Source organism: Mixophyes fleayi, chromosome 6 (assembly GCF_038048845.1).
Source record: "Mixophyes fleayi isolate aMixFle1 chromosome 6, aMixFle1.hap1, whole genome shotgun sequence".
Taxonomy (NCBI): domain Eukaryota; kingdom Metazoa; phylum Chordata; class Amphibia; order Anura; family Limnodynastidae; genus Mixophyes; species Mixophyes fleayi.
The window spans coordinates 20,943,326-20,968,552 of record NC_134407.1 but is presented as its reverse complement, the minus strand read 5'-3'; the positions used below and the strand labels follow the sequence as shown (position 1 = coordinate 20,968,552).

Sequence of the window (25,227 nt, the reverse complement as noted above, 5' to 3'; positions counted from 1 at the left end):
TGAGGGAATACCAGCAATGTTTCGGGTACCCAACATCTCGCAGAACCCCTTTGAGCATGGCTCTGATGGGACACTATCAAACACTGAATCTGTCTCTAGGAATCTAGAAACAGCGTTGTCATGTTTACTTTTGAGATTCATTCATAGTCTATGATTATTAGTGGTGGTAGATCTTCCAGTCATAAAATCAGATAGGTCTCCATTTATTATCTCTGTGGTGACAACAGAGTGAGAGTGGGGATCCAGATGTTGCTTGATCTCTCCCAGGTTTTTATATTATTATAAACACCTTGCTCATTGAGGGCGCAGTAAGCCATTCCTAAAGATATATTTATATAATTTTAACATCTGTGGAGGTGAGTCTTCTGTTTGCTATTCATACCATTCTACTGGTAACCAGTCTGTGTTGAGGTGTCTTATATGTAGGATAAAAATAGTATAGCCTGTTGGATTTCCTAAAGTGTAAGATCTAATTCTAAGAATGTGATCCAGGTTCAGGGAAGGCATCTAAACCAAGGACAGATAACTCCTTAATCTCATATCAAAACAGAGATTGACTTAGTGTATAGTGCAGAAAAAAAATCAGTTAAACAGGAACTGATAGTTCTAGGGTTTGTTAATCATCCACCATTTCTGTTATAATTTCTGGGATAAAAGAAAAAGGGTACAGATTTTTTGTAAACATAAGTCTTCCAGGTTTGCAACACGGTGGCTTACTGAGTAGCACCGCAGCCTTACAGCACTGGGGTCATGAGTTTGATTCCCGACCATGGCCTTATGTGTGTGGAGTTTGTATGTTCACTGCGTGATTGTGTGGGTTTCCTCCGGGTGCTCCGGTTTCCTCCCACACTCCATAAACATACAGGTAGGTTAATTGGCTGCTATCAAATTGACCCGTGTGTGTGTGTGTGTGTGTATTAGGGAATTTATACTGTAAGCTTCAATGGGGCAGGGACAGATGTGAGTGAGCTCTCTGTACAGCGCTGCAGAATTAGTGGCGCTATATAAATAGCTGATAATGATCAAATACACTGAGAAGCATAAAATTATTATTGATGAGAAACTTTTGTCAGACAATACGTTTCTGGAGGTCTTATGTGCAGCTGACTCAGGGAAAAGTAGTTTATCATTTCCTCAACACTTCTCTGTATGACCTGTATATAGGCCTTAAAGACATCTCTGACCATATCCATTTACTTGACCCTGTAACGAGTGTGTTACAAAAGGGTTAATCACAAAAAACTATTAAAATCCCCCTTTAACTATATTTCACCCTCATTAATAACTGCCACCACCAATATTTGATTCCAAAGCCGACACTGTTGGAGTTCTTCGGCTCTCCCTGACTTATATTCCAATATGATTAAACTTAAATGAATCAGTTATCATAAAACAATGTCATGTATTTAACTTGTGTAGTGTTTCTATTATCTAGGCTATCTAGCATGTGAATCCCTTAAGAACACAAGGACAAAACATTATTTAGTATGACAAAAAAAGTCACAATGTTTAAGGTATAAAAATGAAATAAGTGTACAATAAATAGATTAATATACAATAATGCAAACAAGTTTCTAAAAACAAAAAGTTGAAATACAGAAATAGAAAAACTCACGTAAGTTCTTATATCTGTTGTCAGGGAAAGCTGAAATATGGAACAGATCCTAAATAGCAAAATAGATCCCCAGGAAATGAACAATTTTTATTCAAATATAGTGACCTTTTTAATATGTTTCAGCCCACAGCCCCCCTTTACTGTGAGGTCACGATAAAAGGTCTGTTCTAATTAGGGAATTTACAACTCTGGTAGGGCTTGTGCCAAAATTTCCTTCTATGCATGAATTCTTATACATGAAATATTTTTCTCTCAAACCTCATAAAAACATAATACATTTAAGCAACAAAGCATAATTTATACACAGATGCATACTAAACAGGAATATGAATATTGGCACTTCAGACTTCTATATTTGCTGCATAAAGTGGACCTGATTATGCAATAAAGCAGGTTGGATGGTAGCTGGAAAGATCACCGGAGAGCATGCTAGGAATCTGATTCACCATATGTCAATCACTGAAGGATTAAATTATCTAACCCCCGAGATATTGCCAATCTGTTTGCTAAATATTAAACAGGCCTTTGGAACCTTAAGAATGACTTGGCCACACCACAACACTCATCTACTGACATTAGCAACTTTCTCCACCACCTTCCCTAGCCCACGACGCACTGCAGACCCTGAATGCGCCCTGGACCACTCAAAATTTTATATTGTGATTAAATGACTCCTGAAATGTAAGACCCCTGGCCCAGATGGGTTCATTTACGATTTCTATTTTCAGAAAGCCCTTGTACCTATATTGGTTAATTTGTACAATGCCGGCGCAGTCTGTTGTGGGTTCCCAGATGAAACGCTCGAGACTCAGATTGTGGTAATTCCCAAACCAGGTAAAGATGCAACGGGTTTCCGTAACTATAGGCCAATAGCACTTCTCAACACTGACCGTAAACTATATGCCCCTCATTCCGAAGCTCATCCACCCTGATCAGGTTGGATTTGTAATGGGACACCAGTCTTCCGATAATACAAGGAGAGTCCCCAACATAAGTAAAAACGTTTTGAGGCACCGGAACGAGCTGCTGGTCTTTTCTTTGGATTCGGAGAAGGCATTTGACAGGCTCCACTCAGACTTCATGCGACAAGTTCTGCTTAAATTTCGGCTTCAATTAAAATATGCTCAATGCAATCATGGCTCTTTACCATGACCCATTGGCTAGAGTTTTTAGCAATGACTTTCTCTCAGACTAATTTAGTATTTCCGATGGCGAACTGGGACATCTCTGTCTGGTGCCCCGTATGAATATATAGGCCATAGAACCCTTCGCAGAACACCTCCATAGTTCTACGGACTTTAGGGGCTTAATCCTCCTCGGGGCGGATCACAGTCTTTATCTATTTGCTATTGATGTCCACCTTTTTGTGTAAACTCTGGAGACCTTGCTAGCGTCACTACACCAAATATTAGACAACTAAATCCAGGCTTCTTCTTATAAATAAAATACTTCTAAAAAAAAAAAAGCCTTCTCCATTAATATTCCACTGGACTCCTTGAAGTCAAGTTTTTAAATATGCTTGAAAGGAGTGCTCTATTTCTTACCTAGGGATCCATATTCCTTCAAACATATCTGATGTGTTCGATATCAATTACCCCCCAGTAATTGTTCAGCTAACTAAGCTGTCTATCTCTTGGATGGATGGCGATAAGGTCTACTGGCTGGGTAGAGTGGCTGCTTTTAAAAGGGTGTTGGTTCCTAAGCTTATATACATTTTCCGAATGATTCCCTACCTAATCCTAAAGAGGTTTATGGATGGTCTCCCTTCCCATATGTTTAAGTTTATCCGGAGAGAGGCAAAACTTCCTGGTTGTCTTTTACCAGAATAGCTGCACCCAAGGGACAGGGAGGTATTACCGAACTTGGTCAAGTACCATAAGGCATGGGCCATCTTGCTTCTGACTTGTGTCAAGTCAATAATGCATAACTGTATATTCTGCGATAGTGTGTTTCTGGCTTTTTATATACTCATATGGCTCATTTTGTAATGTTAATGTATGTTTTCTGGTGTGCTCGGTTGGGATTGCTCCCCACTATGTACCTCCTCCCTCTTCTCTTTTTTTTTTTGTACGCCTTCTCGTTTACCCTAAAACCCTTTAAAAAAATCAATGATTATAAAAATGTTGCTTCAGCCCACAGCCCCCTTTCACTATGAAGTCACTAGAAGAGATCTCATGTCAAAGTCCCCTTCTATTTCGTGATTCCTATACCATTTTTCTCTCAATCCTCATAGAAACATGTTAATACATTCAAAGCATAACGGTACACACAGATGCATACTAAACATGAACGTAAAATATTATTTATTTACTATGCTTCTCCAGGTTGGCACTTCAGTTTGACATATTTGCTGTATATAATGGCCCTGATTATAAATGTATCAAAGACCTTCTAAAATATGAACAATAAAATTAATCATTTTGATGTATTAAGTTCCTATATGTCTTCGTATTCATTCATTAGTACAACATTTGCTCTCCCATAAAGGCTCATCTTAGTCTGTGGGGAGAGATGTTCAGGCTGTGTAAGAAATACCCTTTAGAACAGGACATAGCCTGGTGTAGGGTACTTTGATAGGGCAAATGGGCAGGTGATATGTCAGCAAAGTTAAATTAACCCTTGCTTTGCTTGCACGCAGGGTGTTCAGAAGTTACACACAATTCACTCTTTATATATTAACCCCTGCGCATGACACCTGTATTTAATTGAAAATATTTTAGCATGCATTCAATACAATGTGCTTTGGAAAGATAATCATTGATCGTGGGAGCGTACACACTAATGCGATGTCGGGCCGAACGGTCATTTATCGTGTGATAGGTCCGATAGTTGGGTGAAAAACCTGTAGTGTGTACCCAGCCTTAGAAATGCCATGTCCAACCAAGATACAGAACAATACGAGGCTGATAGATAAGTGTTTTGAACAGGGTGTAGAAACTGGCAAGCATTTACAATACTATCTATAGTTGTCATCATAGAACCCAATAAGGACACCTGTGGTTTATAGAGCATTAATCTTGAGAATTTCTCTAGCTGCCCATTACGAGTGCTGTTAAAATCACCCAAAATAATAAAAATCGGTAATAGATTTAGTTCCATCACCTTTTCAAGTATCTCTGAGATAGGGAGATATTAAATTGGGATTGCATTATACATTAATAATAAAATGTATTTTTTCTTGGGTTTTTTATCCCAGAACAACATAAATTCAACATGACCTACTTTGGAACCTTTCAAAGCAAAATTTACATGTTTGTTAACCAGCATTGAGACACCCCCTGAGTAGTTAGAGAAAGTTGAATAAAAAGTATACCCAATTTTATGTTTTTTTAGGAGCTCTATAACCGTCCTGGCCAACCTGTGGCTCTCCGGGTGTTGGGAAACTACAAGTCCCAGCATACCCTGCCAGCTATCGACTGACTAACAGCTGACAGTGCATGCTGGGGATTGTAGTTTCACAACACATGAAGAGCCACAGGTTGGTCTGTCCTGCTCTATTGTATTTAAATCAGGGAGTGTAATAATACCAGTGCTCTTTTAAATCTAGTTGGACATTTCAGGAGATAAATGGAATAGGATCAACTCGCAACATTTTTAAGTTATCCCTATTAAGCATGTATGGCCATCATATCTAGTGAGGAAGGCACGTCCACACTGATCATAATTCACACCCACAGTAAACTCCCAAGACCAATTATATATGCAAAATTGCTCCGAAACATATCTTGAGATATGAAAAGAATTCAGTCCTTTTCTGGCAATCTGCGCTGCCTGTTGTGGAGGTTAGTTTCCAGCTACAAGGACAGTTCTGTTTTGTCAGTGAAAAAGTAAGTCTTTCCTCCATATACTACACAAAGTTTGGCAGGAAATAATGAAGATTATTTAACTAACTGCCTTTGGACCTCCACTGAAAAGTCAGCACAGATTGAGCCATGGTTTTACCGAATTTCAAAAGCACCTTTATTCCCTTAGCCATGAGGAGTACTTTTTCCTTATCAACATAAGTCACAATCCAGATGATTTTACGTTCCATAGACCCAATGGCTGTATTATGTAAATAAACGTTCCGGACAAAATTATACCATTGGCCTATATATATATATATATATATGCTTTATAGAAGACTGTATCTAATATTTAAGCTTCTTGGTTGAAGTAACAGTATGTGAAGTATTTCATATATTCACAGTCACTGAAGGCAAGGTTCTTCAGCTGAGAGTAATGTTAGATGCATTCTACTAGAAAGTAACCAACCAACTGTAAATATCATAAAAAAAAAACAGTAACAAGTCCCCGAAACTCATCGAAATGTAAACTTACTAACCTATAAACTATGCATTATTTGTAATCCACATGCCATAATTGGGATGTTCTATATGATGATAGGTTGATGGAAAATGATCATCATGTAGTGAATTGTCTATTTGCACAAGTGGGTTGTTAGTATATTTACTACCAAGTAGCAATCCACATAGTATTATTCTGACTACTTAAGTTAAAATATTTTTATATAATTGCCTAGTATTAAATTAAGGAGACAAGGACTGCATAAGTTGAGTGGTGTGTGTCAGGAGGGCTTGCGTTCAGGTGGGTCTGAGCCATTCACAGCACCATTTTTGTTCACGTTTTTTGTCCTGTGTATTGTCAACCCTCATCAATTATTCAGGGGGAATCGCTGTTTCCGCTGGATTATTTACAACAATGCAGTGATGGTTTCATTACATTTTCCCCCTTCATAGTTATTATTTTAGCACCTTTTAATCAAATACATAGACGGATTTTGATTACATTAATTATATTGTCAAATTGATTGCTATAAATTAATTGTAGCTCATGTTTCTTACAGTATGCAGTTATGGGTCCTATAACACACATTGATCTCTGCTTTGTCAATAGAAGTAGCATCAATTTCAGTGTAGCCACAACTGGATGGATTAGAAGCAGTTTTACTTGCAGGAATAACAGTTCTCTGACTGTAATCAGTGCTAGTGTTAGAACGAGGAGTCTCTGCACTGGTCTGTGACATGAATGCTGAACGCAGTCAGCACATGATTAGCCCAGGAACATCACAAATACCAAAACTAAGCATTTCAGCAAGCAATACACAGATAAAGGAGATGGTGTGGCTTTATTTTAACGAAGTACAGAATATTATTATTTGTTCCAAGATTCATGTATTTTCAAGCAGAATAATGAAGGTTATTACAGCTTATGTTGTCTTCATTACAGCGCCTAAATAAACCACCTAAAATAGCTTGGCAATAATCCATTTTATTGGTTAGTAACGTACCTTTTTAGATTTTTTTCTCAACGTGTAACCTCTGTACCATCCTGCAAAAAACCAGACATTGTGTAACTTCACGGTTTTGAAAATATGGTGCAAATGGAGATCTGTGTTAAAGCAGTGATCACAGCTGATTAATACGGTTAAAAAGATAGACTGAATATTTTCTATACAACACACTGTACATTTGTAAGCATCCCAATACATGCAAAGTAAAAAACATATTTAACAGTGTTATCATGCCATTGGAACCTGCGTTTTGTAACATGAAAAACACAAAATCTTTAAAAACTAGAAGTAAAAAAAATAGCAGAACGTCTTGCTTGACATAAGTGTACCCTACTTTCACTGAAGAAATGTTTTACAAAATATAAACTTTTGTTTTGTTTTTTTTTTAGAACTTTTACTGCAATGTCTACTTTAAGTAATGACTGTATAGGACAAGTTCTGGGGCAGCACGGTGTCTAAGTGGTTAGCACTTCTGCCTCACAGCACTGGGGTCATGAGTTCAATTCCTGACCATGGCCTTATCTGTGAGGAGTTTATATGTTCTCCCCGTGTTTGCGTAGGTTTCCACCCACACTCCAAAAACATACAGGTAGGTTAATTGGCTGCTATTAAATTGCCCTTAGTCTCTCTCTCTCTCTCTGTGTTAGGGAATTTAGACTGTAAGGCCAAATGGGCCAGGGACTGAAGTGGATGGTTCTCTGCACAGCGCTGTGGAATTAGTGGCGCTATATAAATAGATGGTGATGATGATGATATGCAAGGTTGCCATGGGACGAGGCGGCATAGTGTCACATGACCCTGCGGATAGATTCCTACTTGCTGGCTGTGATTTCCTAATAGGCGAAATGTTTCAGAGAGATTAAATACTTATTTTAAAAGAACAAAAAAAGTAATTTTCAGTAGGGACCTATTGGTGTTTAATTAAGCATCCCGGACTCACTATATAATTTATGTACTGGATAACATGAACAAGCCTGAATGCAGTTCTATAAAGCCATTTTTGATTAATCTCTGATTAACAGTACTTCCTGTGTGTTGTGCAGCCATGCAGAAAAGAAACTCCTTATTAACAGCAGGATTTTCGCCTCCATCCCAGCTCATAGGTACATATTAACCCAGTTTTTCAATGAGAACAAAAGATCAAGTTTCTATGCTGACAATTCCACCAAAAACAAATGCCATGCGCCTCTGTAGAAACAAGTTTGAATATAGATATCAAGCCCGACAATTAGCACATATTAAAATTACAAATATATATATATATATATATATATATATATATATATATATATATATATATATATATATATATATATATATACACACATACACATATATATATACATATATACACACATACATACAAATATATACATATTACAATTACAGAACTTTATTTCAAAATATATTTTACATGATGATTATAATTATAATAGAAATGTACTCAGTGACTCCAAATAAACGCACAGGTATAATTACTAGAGACATTTCAACCTCAGTTTTAGTGCCTACTATAGGGGACAGTACATACTAAAAACATAGTTTGTGCTACCCCTATGCCCCTATGCGCAGGTTAAGAGCATTTAGTGAGCATTGTCTACCACCTATTTGCCTGCTCTCGTCGTTTTGTACCCTCTGGTCGCACTCCTAGTGATGTGATGCCCACAGCTTTCCACTAGATCACACCACCACACATTGTACATAAGGAGACAATTATCACACGATTGGCCGGAAGAAGATATATATATTATTATAGGAAATAAGAAATGTCTGGGAAAATGGGCAAAAACACAAGAAAATCAACATAATTTAGAAGATATTTACTGTGTTTTAACCAGGCACTGAGCTTCTCCTACACAAACTACTGCTCTGGTAGTGCATGTTAACATTTGAGCAGTAAGGCAAGACCTCTAGAATCTCTCAAACTCTCAGAATAGTATAAAACAGGTGTACTTACCTTCATGAGTCTCTAGTATGTGCACTGTATCGCCAATATGTAGATTCAGCTCATCTGGTACTCTAGAATCATAGTTGTACAGTGCTAGGAAAAAAAATAAAAAAAATGCAATGAGGCACAACTTGCTCGAATTAGGGACACCAATACATGTAACACACCATTATAATAACAGGTTACACAAAGCTGCAACCAAACGGAGTCCAGCCACAAAAAATTATCCCCCCACACCAACAAGCTGTACAGCATCACAATGACACAATTCAGGCTCTGGGTGGATGTGGTGCAATATATTACTATATATGCACGCAACCAATAGGGTCACTGTCATGTTTAGAGTTTGGAGAAATTGTTAAAGATATGATGGTTTAGAAAAAGAGCACCTAGAAACTTTGTGATAGGAGAACGGCATATGTTTAAGTTATAGATTATGTAACAAGGAACTCGCTTTTCTTACTTTTAAGTTACAGAACAACTCTACCTAAAACCTAAAACCTTGTACTGAAAGGAATGAAATTGTTTAAAGATTACATTTGTAGTGTGAGGATTGTCTGAACCACTAGATCCTTAAGGCTACCAAAGGTCCCACACAATGTCTGCCAATACATTAGCCCTGCTCGCCTGATTAAAAACAAAGAGCTTCCCACCCACCAAACAAGTTCTATTGTAATTGCAGTGCATCATGTACTCAGAAGCTAACAACGCTGTTGTTGCTACCAAGCAATTGTTCGGTTGAATTACCAGGTTACCCTCAAAAGATTAAAATTGCTTCATATGAGCAACTGTTCCAATGAAGACTGCCAAAATCACTTCCTATCCACCAAGAGCATTCTCCAAGGGGACACTTGTCTACTGCCCCCAGCCCCCTATCACTAGTCACCAGCCGCTCACTGCAGGATTGTGTGCAGTGACTGACACGGTGATGTGCGTTGGTGAGGCCCCTGTATATACTTCTGTCATGCTGTCAGTCAGTCCGCTCTCTCCTGGAGGGGAAGAAGAGGAGAGACGTGTTGTGGGCCAGGAAGAGAGGTAAAAACCTTGTCTTTGCCCTACCAAGTATATAGTTCCCACCATGCCTTGTGGCATAACTCCCCATATTTATCCAGGCACAATTGGGACAGAATAACTCCCTGGTCCTTGCAAACATTGTCCCAATAAGGCCAAACAAATCCGCTTTACACTCCAGCTGTCTGACAAGGCCCCCCGACTACCCCGTAAGCCTCTCTCCTTTCATGTTCTGCAAAGCAAGACTGTCTCGCTGTAATCAGGGCAGTTGGGCGGTATATCATGGGATAAATAGTCCCTGCCCTTCTCCGGGAAAAAAATCATCATCTATATGTAATAAAATTCAATGTAAGTGCTAAGTTTGGCAGTAGAAATTATTTTTTTGCAAATTATGACAAGGATAAAATAAATGACTAATTGTTCTTGCTCTCATGCTAAGGAGAAGACAGCAAGCTTGAGTTTGTTGTCAATTATCAGACCGATGAGGTCTTAGGGGTGGAATGAAATGAAGAAATCAGGAGCCAGTCAGACAAATGTGGCAGCCAACCAGCCAATAATGTTTTGTTTCAGCCAATAATGCTTTTAGTAGGAAGACAATATGTAAATTGTGACATGCCCTCTTTAGAGGAAAAGTCTGTCTTGTAATAACTTGTATTTAATGCTTCTGTAATTATCCAATAAACCTTTCATTAAATACAAAGCTGGAGTATAGTGCAACAATTTGTATACGAACGTACCAGCATTTGCCTCCGGGACATGTATGTTCAAACCTACCCGCCCAGGCATAGAGAAGACATGCGTGGCCCATTATGTAGCGGACATCATACTGTGAGACGAGTCTATTGCAAATAGTAGGCTGCATGACCCAGAGGAGGTGGGATGGCTGCATGACCCAGAGGAGGTGGGATGGCTGCATGACCCAGAGGAGGTGGGATGGCTGCATGACCCAGAGGAGGTGGGATGGCTGCATGACCCAGAGGAGGTGGGATGTCTACTTGCTGCCTGGCTGAGGTTGCCCATTTTGCCAGGATAGCATGAGAACCAAATTCAAAACAGACACATGTAGCAGCACTTACACGTTGGTAAACAATCTATTATGCTGCATCATTGCAGTTAGTAAAATGAATCATAGAGCAATATACCAGCATTAAATAAACTATTGGAATACAGATATTTGCTTTAAAGCCGCACTAACTACCTAGAAAATATTTTCCCGAGGTGTCTCCTCCACCTCTAGCCAGTGTTCCCCAGCACTCTTACAGAACAAATCAATCTTGTTAACCAACTGTAAATGGTCACTGTGAATTTATCGATTGCGGCTTCCGATTGGTTCCCCCTACACGTGTCCAGGTCAGCCGGAGCTGTGAGGGAAACTGAGAAGGCCCAAGAAAAGCATGATGTTCGGAGCAGTCCCAGGGGCTGCCTTTTAGGGTACTGGGGCACCTTAGGAAAATAATTCCACCGTAAGTAGTGCAGCTTTCAAAGGTAAGTCCACACAATTGTTTTCCTCAAGAAACGCATAAAAGAAAAAGCGAATTTCAGTATATAAAAACTGCAAATAAAATTAACAAATATATATTTAAATGTTTCAATAGGTTATCAGAACCGAAGTTATGGGACATTAAGTTCGGATAAATGGGTGCGGGGGAAAGTTTCCTAAACACACCACACTACCTTTCAGTAATCACTGAGGGACACGGCAGGAAGCCCCGTTTTGTCTGACATGACCAACAGTAGAACAATAGCTTATAAATACAATGGGAAAAAAGTTCTGTCAATATTTTATACTTCTATGTATTATTATTCTTTATTTATATAGCATGTGTAATCAGGGCCGGTGCTAGGGTCCACGGCGCCCTAGGCAAAAATCGCCGCCCTCCTTTCTCCTCTCCTTACCTTGTCTCACCACCGCCGCCTCTCTGCTCCGTCTCCTCCCCTCCACTCACTGACACTAGTGAGTGGAGGGGAGGAGATGGAGCAGAGAGGCGGCGGTGGTGACAAAATAGCCTCTTCCCCCCCCCCTACCCGTCCATCTGAATGCTGTGCGGCGGCCGTGAAAGATATGGTCAGCGGTCGCCGCACAGTTTTAAAGTCTTTTAGAATTCTGTGGCGCCCTCCAGAGACCGGCGCCCTAGGCAAGTGCCTAACCTTGCCTAATGGGAGCGCCGGGCCTGTGTGTAATGCAACTTCACAGAGCGTTTTTATTAATCTTTCATATCAGTCTCTGCCCCAGTTGACCTAACAGTCTAAGCACAAACACACACTAGGGTCAATTCCATCCAAAGTCAATAAACCAGGTCATTTTTGACTGCTAGCACAGTGAGAACACAGAGATAGTGCTCTGGTAGGAACTGAACCCATGGCTCCAGCGCTATGAGGCAGAAATCCTAACCACGGTGATACCAAAATACACCTGTACACCTCCTAGTCAATGCAAATAACTAACCAGCCAAATCGCATGGCAGCAACTGAAAGCATAAAAAGCATGTAGACATGGTCAAGAGGTTCAGTTATTGCTCAGACTAGAATGGGAAGAAATGTGATCTAAGGGATAATGCCGTAAATAACATGAATTCATGGATCAATTTTTCCTTTCTTGTGTTAATGGTGCAGGCTGATGGTGATGTAATGGTGTGAGGAACGTATTCTTAGCACACCTTAATACCAACGGAGCATCGTTTAAAGGTCACCCGAGTATTGCCGCTGATCATGTGCATAATGGCTACTTCCAGCAGAACAATGCGCCATGTCACAAAACACACGTCATCTCAAGCCGGTTCCACAAACATGACGAGCAGTTCAATGAACTCCAATGCCCTACACAGTTCCCAGATCTCAATCCAATAGAGTGACCTTGGGATGTGGTGGAATGGGAGATTTGTAGCATGAATGTGCATCTGCAGAAACTGCATGATGTTCTGTCAACATGGACCAGGATCTCCAAGAAATATTTTCAGCACCTCTATGAATCCATGCCGCAAAGAATTCAGGCTGTTCTGAGGGCAAAGGGGGGTCTGACCCAGTACTCGAAAGGTGTACCTAATGAAGTGGCCACTGAGTGCATATGGAGATATACATTTGTGAATGTTGTTAGTAGCATTTCTATATAAGGTAGCTTGACTGTCAAAATTAGAACAAACACCAAAACCCTTACCCACAAGATCAAATTATCACCATACTTGTACACACTTGGAGGTATTTCCCATCAATTGCCCCTTTTGCCCGGGCTCAAAACATCTTTATCATAATAATCTAACACTGAGTAAGGGAGGTTTATTTTTTCCTTGTGTACTGGACAACTGGTCAATATACCCAGTATCAGAAAAATAATCATATAAATTCATCCGAAAAACTAATAATTGGGAGACAGTCTCAGGTGCAAAGTAATAGACGAGAAGGGGGGAAATCGGCACAAAACATGAGGCTGAGCTGAAGCCACTAAATGCTACGTAAAAGAAAATAATTCTTGTGATGATGAATCACACAATGGAACGGAATCCATCACAGTATCTCATAATATCAAAGGAAAGAAACAAACAATTGCATTTCAGTGAGTAGACAGAACACAGTGGGCTGGATGCACAACACAAACCAGGCACGAAAGGCCTTGGATTAAGGAGACAAGTGGAGATAATCCACCACTTGCTGATCAATATTCCCAGATGCTAAAATCCCAGCCAGTAATCCTTCATCTAATGTGCATACGGATAAACTGAAAAGTTGATCAGATGATTGAAAGGGAAACAAGTTAGGTCAATGTCTTCTTTATGCCTCTCATCAAATAGTGTTCTACAGAAACATGGCTCATTTCCAAACCAATTCATATTGTGTGCTGCCTTTGGTGCTATGTATGAGAGATGCTTATTTCACTTATTGATTAATAAAGGATGGTAAAAACTTGACCATTTTCCATATAATTTGCATCTGTTCCATTGGCGTCTATTGTCGATATTTCATTTTTCGTTGGTACAAACAAACAAAACAAATAAAAAAAAATAAAAAAAACTCACAATGTTAATTAAACCATTTGTACAGAGAAACTAGGTACTAGACATGCAGACAGACATATGCTCATACTGCCTGTTTACTGAATATGTATACAACAATAAAACAAGATTCGAGTCCTACTGTGGTCTATTATTATTACCATTTATTACTATAGCGCCACTAATTCCGCAGCGCTGTGCAGAGAACCCATTCACATCAGTCCTTGCCCCATTGGAGCTTACAGTCTAAATTCCCTAACACACTTTTAGGGGGGTATTCAATTGTTGCTCCGGACAGCAAAAAAACGAGCGAGTTAAAACTATTACCGTTTATACGGTAAACTTGCGCGTAAAAGCCGTTAATACGGTAGTTTACTCGCTGAATTTCATCTCGCAGCTGAGGGAGCTGAGAGATGAAATTCAGCAAGTAATTACCGTATAAACGGTAATAGTTTTAACGTGCTCGTTATTCCGGTGGCGCCCGGAGGAACAATTGAATACGCCCCACAGAGACAGTGACAGACACACACACAGACTAGGGTCAATTTATTAGCAGCCAATTAACCTACCAGTATGTTTTTTTGGAGTTTGGGAGGAAACCGGAGCACCCCCACGCAAACACGGGGAGAACATACAAACTCCTCACAGATAAGGCCATGGTCGGGAACTGAACTCATGACCCCAGAGCTGTAAGGCAGAAGTGCTAACCACTTAGCCATCGTGCTGCCCTTACTTTCTTTGGTGCCTTATTATTATTATTTGGTCTTGTTCCAAATAATAATAATAATATATATAACCATTCCCAAAAGTCTGCTGCTTGAAATCAACATCACAGATTTTGGAACACCTATAGGGTATGTTATGCTCAGTAATTTGACCATTGCTTCTCTTTTCTCTTTCAAGGTGTTTATTTTCATAATTAAATATCTCAAATTTCAATATACTGTGCCCCTAATACCCATGTAATATGTTGATCACCTTACTGAGTTGGGATGTCTGAAATAATATCGGCAGCAAACCCACGATTAAAAAAAAACTCTATGCATTCACAATGTATTGGCTTATATAGACAAACATCCATGGCCTCCATATGATTCTATAATTCTCTTATCTCATTATTTGAACAAATGACTTGTTTGGAAGCTTAATCTTTAGAAGTGGCTACAAGATACAAGACTGGTGCTGTCTGAGTGAAAAGTATAAACAGATGTCTCGAAATGCTAAATGGTTATGTTTTATTCAATATCTGCATGAATAACCGGTCCTCTAAATGATAAGGTGGCCGCTGATTGATTTAATGAACGAGCTATCTGTGCTGTTCATCCCCCAATTCTCACATTGGTTATAACAAATTACAGAAACAAGAGCAGTCTTAACGTACCAGCACATTTATATCTATGTAAATAAGATGCACTGAATGTGCGGGTTTTTTTGGGAAAGGGGGGGGGTTTAAGGAACAATTATGCAAAGGTCCTGGAATTCTTGTTGCTGAAAAGTAGCAGGAAGTGAAAAGACTACCACTAAGCATATGGAACAAAGTGATTAGCATTTGCTGGCTCATAGGGCTGGGATAACAGACTTTATTCCAACCAGGGCCTTCTTTACAAAATTGTGAATGGACCCAATACAGATGATGCAGGACAGACATACCATCGGGAGACATCAAACGGGAACAGTGTAAACCGGTGCGGGTTATATGGCCGCAGTCTGTCAATGTGTGCAGTTATCAAGAGGGAACACAGTGACATTGGTCTGTTACAACCATTAAAGATCATCATCAGTTATTTATATAGCGCCACTAATTCTGCAGCGCTGTACAGAGAACTCACTCACATCAGTCCCTGTCCCATTGGAGCTTACAATCTAAATTTCCTAACATACAGACACACACACACACACACAGGGCCTGAGTCATTAAGGAGAGCAAAGCATTAAAAAGGAGTAACTTTGCACCTGGTCAAGACCATGTTGCATTGGAGGGGGAGGTAAATTTAAAATGTGGGGACAGATTTATAGTTGGGGTAGGGCATGTCCTAGATCAACTTTAAATTTCAGTGTAAAAATAAAGCTATCAAGTATTGTGTACTAGGTGAAAAACAGCCCGGATTTAATTTATGTGCAAAGTAATAAACTAATTTGCACCCCTCGCATTGTAACATGGTTTGTCCAGGAGAACATTTACTCCTTTTTTTTGCCTTACTTTCCTTAATGACTCAGGCCCAGAGAGATTAGGGTCAATTTTGATAGCAGCCAATTAACCTACCATTATGTTTTTGGAGTGTGGGAGGAAACCGGAGCACCCGGAGGAAACCCACGCAAACACAGATCGCACAATAAGAGCTGTTTTAAAACTATAATAAGTTCTACTGGTCTCAATCTGGGATATACTAATTGCATTTACAATGTTCTTTTTTTTTTTGCTAAAGACAAGTAGTTTTAGTGTAGGGAAAACTACGTGGCCCATTTTATCAGGCAAACTTGCAAAATTATCCGAGTTTTCAGATATCTGCCCTAAATGAACATCACAAATTAGTATAAAATACCATATACAAGACTATCAGAGAAAATAAAAACAATAGATCAGAACTATTTTTGTGGAAGTCGGCGACACCTCTTACAGGTTTCCAGGCGACAGTTATAAATCCTCTAACGCTGCAAAGTAACGGGTTGCAAAAGCCCCTTCACAACTGAAGGGTTTAATCTAGAATTTAATTCTGAATGAAGTATATTGTAAATGGTTACATTTACAATGTGTAACTAATCCAGGATTAAATGGATTAGTCTGCAGCACAAGTTAAATGTTCAACATGTAGGGAAATAGAAAGAATATATTGTGCATTAATTAACACTGCAGAAAAAAGGCCAAATGCTTTTTACCTGGGAGAGAAAAACAAAACAAAAAACACAAACTGTATCTTATAGGTTATAAATGAAATTATTAAAGCCAATATAAAAACAGGAGATTTAGAACTCTGCGATTTCCAGACAGGAAACATCGGCATTCTGAATAGATGGTACTCTGTCAACGGACCAAATAAGTGAATGGGGAATGTTGTTCCTCTCTCACACAACAGTGTTTCTGCATGCAGCGTTTTAACATCAGAATCGCAATGACCTTACAAAAGAATTCTAGAACACCCAACGCTATTAGTTAACAACGTCATCTGTACACAACTATTTTGTGACTAAACGAAAAAAAAAAAAACCACAGCATGCAATTCAGAAGAAACTAGTTCCTAATGAACTGAGAGGCTGGATAGTAGTTCAGCCCACAAAACAACTGCTGCGACTGTGTAGAGGTGACGTGCACTCAAAGATGGGGCTTCTTGGAACAAATTCAATCCCTGAAGCTGAAAATTCTTAACATTCTCTGAAGATGTCACCAGGGGCTCAGAGATCAGTAGTAAGAATGATGTATATTTACCATGCCATTACACAAAACAACTCTGCACTTTTCATTTTAAACATGTTGGGACTGTAGGAACAAAAAAACAAAAAAAAAACAAAAAACAAAAAGGTACTTTTTATATGAAAATAACTTCCTTTAAATGCCCACATCAGTCACACAACTCTGACATGCAATGTTTCTTTCACGGACCGGTCTCAAAACATGGAACAGACTAATGGATGCATCAGAGTGCAACTTAAACATAAATGTACATTTGACGGAATAAAAGCTTCACTGCCACCTACTGTAAATTGCTACAGACATGGTCCTCCAGCTAGCCAGATCCACAGGGTCTGCTCCGTACAGCCAATCTAACCAGGGCTCTGCCAGCTGCATTATACAGAACCAGCAAATCAATTCTGTTTCCCACTTTAAAATGTTCGAATGGGGTGGTAGCGGGAGAACCAATCAAAAACTACCCTTTATTGGTTCCCTCATCCACTCACACACCAGACAAGACAGTGAGAAGAACAGAGGAGGTTGGCTGCATGTAGCTGGGCTCCATCTAGATGGAGGAACACATTACTCTGCCTCCCAACTGGCCCACTGACTTGAATGCTCCGCTGGTCAGGACTTTGTCACGATGCCAGGACAGTTGGGAGAAGGGTGCTACTAATGAGTGCCACATGCATCTGCTGATGTTCATTTTAGGAGATTGGAATAGGGTTGAGGGTGGCCCACCACTTCCAAAGCACTAAGCACGCCGCACTGCGACCCGATCACGCCAAAATATGACACCTATGCCATCTTATGCACACACTGTCCCGATTTGAAAGGTGAATGGGTTGGGAAGAATTACATTAGTAGATTTTTACAGCAAGTCAAATAGCAAGACTGACTAAAAGCACAAGTTCTACCTAAGGATGCAGCAACAATGGCTTTTGGTTTATCCATTTGAAAACTGGTCTGTACCAAATCATCATTATTCCAATGTGTACAATACTGGTACATGACAGCTTTGGTATTTTATGCAAAATGAATGCATACTAATGATTTGCATTGGTTACTGAGGTTACCTATGTGATTGGGTATCTGACTAATTCAAGGAATTCTCTGTATCCAGACAGAAAATGTGAAACATGTCCCAACAACTAGAACGCATAAAGCTTCCTGGCTTCAGTGTAAATACTGCTTAACTCACGCAGAGCTGGTAAGACACAACACAACGGGTCACTTATGAGAAAAACAATGTATAAAGATTTTTTCCTTGCCATTGGTAAAAAGTAGCATGGAAATATGTCAATACTAAGCACAATTACAAAAACTGCAGTGTGTAGTTTTGCCACTGTCCAACATCGCAGCTTTCTGCAACAGATTCTCTTTACTGTGGGATTCCAGTAAGAAGCACATTTTATTTGATTCCTTAGTTACTTGTTAAAGAAAAAGCACAGGATTTATCATTTATCACCTTTATTAGGTACACACAGATAAAAGACAAACATTGTAGGTAAGAGGCACAGAGAGGACATAAAGCAACAGACAGTGCAAGTCCCACAGAAAACAGCTTTCACCATTATCTCTGTGGTTAGATACTTGCTTCGTAACAGAAATAAAATGAATAGTGAGTGGTGCCAGTCTAGTCTTGTCATTTCTATACAATGCTGTGGATTATGTTGGTGCCATGCACGGGATAACAACACTATAGAGCAGTGGATCCCAAACTTTTTCAGTTCAAGTCACCCTTAGGGTTTCCATAATTATTTCAAGGCACCCCTAAGCCAAAATAATTACCAAGTAGTCCCCTGCCTTGCTTTCCACTGGACCTGACCGAGGCACCCCTGTGAGATCACAGAGGCACCCCAGGGAGCCTAGGCGCACAGTTTGGGAACCACTGCTATAGAGCGAATAAAAACACAACAATAATGGTTCTGCTTAATGCTGACGTTGCGACAACAAGGAAATAGAACACTGACAGAATCCAGGAAACTTGCAGATTGTGTTCAGAGTTTTATTGTAGCACACTAAACTTTACCTCCTTCTGTTATTCTTTCAATGAAAATGTGACTAATTGTTTTCAGCAAGATGACGGATGACAAAGCATTTATATTTCTTTCCATAGTCACGCATATCATCATATCAGTCAACTTGTACTACCGCCCAAGTAAAATATTTTACCAAGGTGCTCCTCCCACTAAAGGAGCCCTGGGGGGGTGTTACATGAAGTCGTTTCTCCTAGGGCTCTGCCGGTTCTCCAATACAGAACCAGTGAATCATTTTTTCCACCAAGGAGAAGAGGTTTGAGCGGATGGTCCAATCACAAACGCAATCTCCCGACTGCAGTTGGTGTTCCCGCTTACACATATTCCCCCCCCCCCCCCATTCCTGGTTGTCGGCGGGTGCTGTAAAATCAACAGATGTTCTCTATGGAGATTGGTCCAGCCATTGCCTATATTACAGTGAATGCGGATTTTTAAACATTCCATTTTAAGAAACTCGGAGTCCCAAAGAACAATTACACTCAACTGCACAATTAGTTATGTTAAATACAGATTTACATTATAAAAAGTGACATGCAATGAACAGGTGCAAAACAATCAGTGAGCAAAATATATACAATACTGTGCAAAAGTTTTAAGCAGATGTGGAAACAATGCTGCAAAGTAAGAATACTTTAAAAAACAGAGGTGTTCATAGTTTATGTTTATCAATTAACAAAATGCAAAGTGAATGAGCAGAAGAGAAATTCAAATCAAATGAATATTTTGTTTGACCACCCTTTGCCTTTAAAACAGCATCAATTCTTCTAGGTACACTTGCACATAGTCTTTGAAAGAACTCAGCAGGGAGCTTGTTTCATACATCTTGGAGAACTAACCAAATTTATGTGGATGTGCTCAAATCCTTCTGTCTCTTCGTGTAATACCAGACAGACTCGAAGATGTTGAGATCAGGACTCTGTCGGGGCCATAACATCACTTCCAGGACTCCTTAGTCTTCTTTACGATGAAGATAGTTCTTAGTGACATTGGCTGTATGTTTGGGGTCCTTGTCCTGCTGCAGAATAAAGTTGGAGCCAATCAGACGCCTCCATGATGGTATTGCATGATGGATACGTACCTGCCTGTATTTCTCAGCATTGAGGACACCATTAATCCTGACCAAATCCCCAACTCCATTTGCTGAAATGCAGCCCCAAACTTGTAAGGAACCTCCATCATGCTTCATTGTTGCCTGCAGACGTATTTGTACGTTGATATAAGAGTGAAATACTTGTAGAAAAAAAGATCATATGTTCTGCTACACAATACGTGCAGTGGAGGATTGTCATGAGGCAGAGTAAATGCACTTTGTCCCAAATCCCGTGATAAGTCACATTAGTGAATGCGTTTTATTCACTACCTCTCCTTTTTCAACACATATGATCAGCTCCAACAAACTGGTCATTTTATACACTTCCATGGATTATTGTTCTGTTATTTGCTCATCAATTCTCTTCTGCATTACTCCTCTAAATAGTGTTGCATGGGAGTCATTTTGTACAACCATATATTTTGAGTGAACCACTATAATGAAGATAACTGGTCCACCACAATTTTATCATGAACTTTAGTTTCCTTTGTCGGTATCAATAAATTCTAAAGAAATAAAGAAGACTGAAAGCTAAAAAGTATAACCAAGTAATATTTGTATAAATCAGGTGCTACTTGTGTATTGGTGTTGTTGCTAATAATGCTATATTTACATAATCATTTGCAGATTAATATAATTAAGACAGGATGAAACGAAGAAGAGCAGGATAGATTTCTAGTAACATAGTAACAGTTGTACATTTAGTACTCTATTAAAAAAACATATATAGTTATATCTGCATGGTGATAATACATTTCAAACACAACACTGTATAAATATTCATTCGACACACTGGGAAACAGGACAATACGACCTCCGTGACGAGCAGAAAGTAAAAATCTACACAATGATATGGAAATGAAATAAATGATAATGTAAATAAAAATAAAAATAAAAAAAATAAGTGTAAATATCTATGATATTATGATGAAGTGAATACTGGTGAAATAAATAAATCATTTTAAGTCTCTTTTATTCTCAATGTAACAAACAGTATCGGAATTCTCTACTTTATTCTATACTCGTCACCATCAGAAAAGATCACATCCTATGATTTCTGTTCCTCAGTTCTACATTACTAATTCTTTCCCCATTAGGATCCTAATAACAGCACCGCACAAGCACAATCATTCCCCAGTAGTCTCATATTTAATAAAGCCATTATCAAAATTCTTTATAAATTGTTCCAGACCTTGTAACAACCTTCTAAATGAATATAATATACTCTAACACATTGCCATAGCAACCAACTTTGCACAGTATTAACTATATGAAACTCATATGTACCAAGGATGTCAAGCTGACCAGAGTCTGTAACAAACACAGAAATTAAATTTCTAGGACTCACACACAATTATTTTAATTATAGCCACCAGTTCCTTCTACAAACGGTAGAAGCAGACATGGGCGCCAAGCTTGCTTCAAGTTATGCCTATACACTAATGGCGTATTTACACAAACAGGTATATATGGGATGGATTCATCTAGTCAATATGGGTAACCTGGTGCAATGGAAAATATTTATATACTAAATGATAGTCATTGCAAAAAGAAAGAGAAGAGAGAACAGGGAAGAGAAAAGAGAGAGAGAAGAGAGGAAGGAGAGAGAGAGAGAGAGAGATAAGAGATTCTGGTGATACGTACTATCACGAACACATTCCCAGCTTCCGTGACTTTGGGTGTTTACTGTATGAGGTTACACACGATTCCAGCACTCAAGTCTCTACCTATCACACAGGTTATAGAGCTGCTGAATCGCCCCACAACATCGCTCTCACACCCCCACGCACTTTAGGTTTGCCACCACCTATTGAATATGGGAAATAGGACCCCGATATACTGTCCCACATGGCTTCTGGCTACCCACAGGTTAGCAAGACTCACCCCAGCAATCAAAGGGTTAACTCGTCACACGTCCAACCCGTTACACAAATGTAATTGCAAGCACAGACTAGGCTTGTTAGACAAATGTATTAACAAATCACACACTGGCATTTAAAGGGTTAACTTGGTCGAGCTATATTCTTCTTAACAGGCTAATGGATTTGTTACGAGTATCAAGGACGCCACTTATTACATTATAGATTTAGTATACAAAAGGTACAGGGCAATCCGATATAAAAAAAAAAACAACAAAAAACAACCAACTGACATGACATACACAAGAAAAACAGTTTAAAATACAAGGTATTACATTCAGAAACTTACATGAGTTGTATAATCTGTGCCATGGGAAATTGGTTTGGAAGATGGACAGCTTATCAATGTGGATTGATTTTCCCAAAATACTGACAATTTGTTGTAACTGGTCTTCGCATTTTTAAAGACACCTTTATACCTTTCCCCACCTCCCAGGAGGTTGTGGTCTGTGACACTTTTTTCTATCACCATTTGTATGTTGCCTGATTTACTACCCAATTTTACTATGTGACCTAACTTTTCTGTGGAGCGTTACACAGACCCAATTTTATTATTGATAGACCACTTGTGAATTTACCCATCTATAGATACCAAACAAGCCTAGGTACAGGGTGTCAGTTAAGCTTATACTCATTTCCTCAACTTCTCTGTATGGCAGAATTTTTAATTCGACATACGAGCTGCCCTTCATCATGCTATTAAGGAATATGTGGTTGATCACTACTTTTATTGATTTTAAGTGGCACATTTTAAAACTGAATTATTCTTGTCTATACAAAATACAGCCAAGTCAGCACATGGTCTCCTTGAGCCAGACACCATGCTGAGTGGTTCCTAAAAGTCTATTCAGGTGTCAAAACTCCATTCTCGGCCAGGATATATCTCACCTCAGGGGCCTTTGAAGCTGCTACAGGTGACACTGCAATCTTCTGACACTGGATTGTGCAGAGCCACCGAATACACACACAACAGACTCTCTGGCTTCACATTTTACACTTTAGTAGCTCAAATTATCAATGGATTCATTTGATATACCATATTTACACTGTAGTTATGATCTAGGCCTTATTCTCCACAATTATGTGATGGGTTAACCCTTATGAATAACCAAGTTCTCTATGTTCACGACAGAGCGAGAGGAGAGAGATGAGAGAGATTCTGGCGATGCCTACACAAACAACTTCTTGCTGAATAAACAGTGCTTTTATTGTTCACTACATGGATATATAGCACACATTCCATCAGGACACCAGGAAACCCAACACTGACTAGACACAGTCCTTCTGTCTAGACACCGGCCACTATCTGGCATTGGTCACCCAGAACAACGGAAAAGACAGGTTTTAATACGCTATACCAGGGTTTCCCAAACCCAGTCCTCAGGGCTCCCTAACAGTGCAGGTTTTCCGGATCACGTGACATAATTAGGACCACCTGTGGGTCTGTTACAATGTGTCAGTCAGTAATGAATACACCTGTGCTCCAGCAAGGAGATATGGAAAACCTGCACTGTTAGGGAGCCCTGAGGACTAGATTTGGGAAACTGCTCTATACTCATTTAACAGTCCTAGCTTATTTGGCAGGTGACATTCCCACCTTGCCTTTAAAAAGTAGTTCTCTACAAATGTTCTAAAGATATACTGTACAGCTGGATGGACACAGGTAACAATAAAAGGTTAGAATTATTGCTCCTTGCGAGTATAAATTTGGTTGAAAGGAAATTAGTGACTTGGGGAAGTTTCTTAAACTGCTAATAATTTATATTTAGCTATAAACCTAATGTATAACCACAGGTTGTGTTTTGAAAAATTGTTAACTAAGCAGATTAGAATTAAATGCAAAAATCAAACAGCACTATGCAACAGCCACAAGCAGCTGGAGTCACTTTGCCAAATGTTATTGCTAGTACATTTATGAGCATTTTCTAGGTTGAATTTGCCTCTTTGGCCCATTGGCATATTTAGTGGCTAAGCTAAAACTACTGTTATTTTAGGCTTGTTCACGTAGACCTTTCTTATTACAAATGACAATAAATGGTTTTGTAAGTGCTTGCATTTAGTCAGTTGCTATCAATTAAAACATCCCAGTAAGTACTTAGAAAGAACAGGTGCACAGATTAGCATGCTGCATGTGATTGTCTAAGGAGGCTATAACTTTCAAATATATTCCATCAGAAGAACCAATAGTCCTCTGGCTACAGGTATTAGTGTAAAGATAAACTGGACTATTAAAATACATTAAAAGCATTTGCTCATGCATGCAAATTATTCATTACAAAAAACATGCTTTCATGGAGATTCATTTGCAATGACCCTAGGTAATGTAGTCATAAATTCCTGGTGGATAGGATTAAACTTTTGTTTTTTTGATTAAAATGAACACAGGTTGTAAATTTAAATAAATTAAAACATTCCTATGGCTCACACATTAGTCACGTAAATTTAAACACATATGACCTACACCTGGTACTTGGCTCTACTCTGAGATTTTTTTTACATGCATGGCAAAAAAAATAACAATAGCAGGCCCACAGCATACATGTGAACTAATTTCAGTATATATATGCAGCATGTATAATTGTGACTGGATATAGATGGCTCATCCCTAAGCACACACTGTTCTACTCCTAGCAGATTGCTCACGAAAAGAGGGCCCCCATTTTAGGAAAACCAAGTTGGTAACACTGATTGATATGAATTGTTAAAGGAGCGCAGTAAATAAACAGCACACACACACACACAAGCCTCAATCTCCAAAGACCTCTCTGTACTAGGTCACCAATTCTAATGGATGAGAAAACACCTTTACTTCCAGAATAGAGGAGATTAAAGTGTACATTTTCACAGTTTCAGTAGGATACCCAGTGGACTAATAAAGTTAGAGGCTGACCTAGAGGAAAGAGATAGGCCTTTAGTGAACAAAGTCTCTGACATGCAG

At 39.1% G+C, this 25,227-nt stretch overlaps 1 protein-coding gene across 2 annotated transcripts in view; it reads right to left on the bottom strand.

The window, feature by feature from the left end:
- Window positions 1–25,227, bottom strand: part of DOCK1 (dedicator of cytokinesis 1) — a 256,182-nt gene that overhangs the window by 210,868 nt on the left and 20,087 nt on the right. Inside the window, exons 2-4 of one of the 2 annotated variants that reach the window (XM_075215996.1) lie at window positions 8,866–8,949; window positions 6,906–6,946; window positions 1,616–1,645 (exon numbers count right to left, since the gene is read on the bottom strand). In XM_075215996.1, the coding sequence (XP_075072097.1) occupies window positions 1,616–1,645; window positions 6,906–6,946; window positions 8,866–8,949 (155 nt within the window). The remainder of the gene's footprint in view (window positions 1–1,615; window positions 1,646–6,905; window positions 6,947–8,865; window positions 8,950–25,227) is intronic. The other variant, XM_075215997.1, reaches the window with a different exon arrangement.